Raw genomic sequence first — 2,767 nt, forward strand, 5'->3', positions numbered from 1 at the left:
CGAATGTCATAGTGACAGCTGATTTTGGCAGTTTCAGAGAAGTTAAACATCTGCTAATAATCAGTATTGTTTTGAGCTTCATTCAAAAACCTTGATTTTTACTGTGTTTGAAATGTCGTTTGTGTTAACCAAGCAGCATTTGCGGGAGATTTTAATTTAATTGGAAGAAAAGTGCGGCTGAAGCCCATCGAATGGTTTCGACGTTTCAAAGATGGAGATTTCAGCATTGAAGACAAGCCTCACTCTGGACAGCCAAAAAAATTCGAAGACAAAGGATTAGAGGCATTACTCAAACGCAAGAGGAGCTTACAGAATCATTGGGGATAACTCAACAAGCCGTTTCTGTACGATTGAGAGCCATGGGAATGATTCAAAAACAAGGAAATTGGGTTATGAAAGGCAATTTTTCACTTGTGAACATCTGATTCAAAGACAAACAGAGAAAAGATTTTTTGCATCGGATTGTGACTAGAGATGAGAAGTGGATATTCTACCCCAAGAAGAAAAAATACTACGCTAAACCCGGTCAATCTTTGCCATCGACCTTAACATTAACACCATGGCCAAACATTCATGGTTCGAAGATCATGCTCTGTATCTAGTGGGACCAAAAGGGTCTTGTTTACTATGAGCTGCTGAAATCTTGCGATTCCATTATGGGCGATCGGTATCGGCTACAATTGATTCGTTTGAGCCGAGCATTGCGAGAAAAACGGCCGAAATACGAGCAAAGACATGATAAAGTTATTCTTCTTCATGACAACGCTCGGCCTCATGTCGCTAAAGTTGTAAAAAAATATTTGGAAACGCTCAAATGGGATGTTTTACCGCATCCGCCGTATTCCCCGGACATTGCTCCTTCTGATTACTGGTTGTTCCGAAGGATGCAGCAAGTCACCGGTTCACTTCTTTCACAGAAATCGAAAATTGGGTTCAAAATTGGATCGCCTCCAAAGACGAGTCATTTTTTCGAGATGGAATTCGAAAATTGCCTGAGAGATGGGAAAAGTAGGCAGCAATGGACAATACTTTAATTGATCTGTTAATTTATTTTGTTTGAAATAAATGCACAAAAAAACGGACCGAACTAACTTATACTCCCTATATATTATATATGATTTCATAACAATGTGTATAAGAATATTATTCTACATTTATCTTATATTCTGTATTTCAATGTATTAATTTTTCTTTGAGTATAGCGTCATTTCTATAATAGTTTTCGATTTCCATGAAAAAAAATATATAAAATGTAAGAATAAAACGATCCCTGTGAATGGTTGCGAAAAAGTCAAAGTTGTACCAGTTGTTCGTAATGTAATTTTGATTTCTATCCTATGATCTAACATGTAATTATCTCTAAAATTTCTGTAATCCAAATTGTTTTGCAGGCTTCAAACTGGAATGAGAGGTGCCTTTGGTAAGCCTCAAGGTACTGTAGCCAGAGTACATATTGGTCAGCCTATTATGAGCGTGCGTTCTTCTGATCGTCACAAGGCAGCTGTCATTGAGGCTCTGCGACGTGCCAAGTTCAAGTTCCCTGGTCGCCAAAAGATTTACGTGTCGAAGAAATGGGGTTTCACGAAATACGATCGTACCGAATACGAGGAACTGAAAATGGCAGGCCGCCTTGCCCCAGACGGTTGCAATGTCAAGTATCTACCAGAGCATGGACCACTCGAAGAGTGGAAAAAATTCAGGAAAGTACTTGCTGCAGCTTGAATAAACATGGAACATTTTGGATATTGAATTGAATAAAATATATAATCAGAAAAAAGCGAGTATATATTTACTAAAAATCCTAGAATAACTTAAAATGTAATATCCAGAATTATTTTCTATTTTTATATGAAGGTTGGGCTAATAGCGGTTTCTACTACATTAAAAAAAAATTCTTAATTAACATAATTATTGTAGAATATGATTTATTCAAAAAAACGAATAAAAAGTAGAAATACTTATTATTTTAAAGAATAAATTTGAATGGATAAATTTGACAAGCTATTTGAAAATTACATGTTTTCAGATTTACTATCCAACATCAAATTTGAATCGCATATAAAATAAAAATCAATAAATGCTGAATGGGAGCACTTTTATTATCTAATGTCGATTTGTAAATTGATGATTTTTTTTATTACCTAAGAAATGAGACATATAATATTTCCTTTTTACAAGGCATTATCCCAGTCTTGATAATTTGATAAATTGTGTGTGTATATATATATACACACATACAACACACACACACACACATATATATACAGGGTGTCTCGAAAGTTTTTGCCAATCGCTTTTGTGTAGATAGAGCGGACTAAGTCGAAAAGTTTTCTATTACTTTGCAAATTTCGCAATAGTTAAGATTAATTACTAAAAATTGTTAAATATTGAATAATTTTTTATTCAAATATTATTAACTTTACAAAAATTTTTTCAGAATTTTTTAATACTGTATTTTCTCATGTTAATAAAAATAAGAAAATGCAGTACTAAAAAGTTGATAAAAAATTTCGAAAAAATTCTTAAGAATTTTATGAGAAGAAAATAAATGATTTTTGTCTCTTGTTTTATGTAAAGTTAACAGTATATTTGAATAAAAAATTTATATTTAAGATCAATTTTGGCAATTTTTAGTAATTAATATTCTGTTAAAACTATTGTAAAAATTGCAAAATGATAGAAGACTTTTCAGTTTAATCCGCTCTATCTATACAAAAGCGATTGGCAAAAACACCCTGTGTATATATTTTATATATATTATATATAT

The 2,767-nt window shown here is 32.7% G+C and overlaps 1 protein-coding gene across 2 annotated transcripts in view; it reads left to right on the plus strand.

Moving 5' to 3' along the window:
• The window catches only part of LOC108690499 (60S ribosomal protein L10), a 3,038-nt gene extending 1,261 nt beyond the window's left edge, over nucleotides 1-1,777 (plus strand). For both annotated transcript variants that reach the window (XM_018197812.1, XM_018197813.1), the window contains exon 4: nucleotides 1,392-1,777. In XM_018197812.1, the coding sequence (XP_018053301.1) occupies nucleotides 1,392-1,722 (331 nt within the window). In that variant the 3' untranslated portion in view covers nucleotides 1,723-1,777. The remainder of the gene's footprint in view (nucleotides 1-1,391) is intronic.
• Nucleotides 1,778-2,767: the final 990 nt, after the last annotated feature.

This window comes from Atta colombica, unplaced genomic scaffold, assembly GCF_001594045.1.
Source record: "Atta colombica isolate Treedump-2 unplaced genomic scaffold, Acol1.0 scaffold33, whole genome shotgun sequence".
In the NCBI taxonomy this organism is placed as follows: domain Eukaryota; kingdom Metazoa; phylum Arthropoda; class Insecta; order Hymenoptera; family Formicidae; genus Atta; species Atta colombica.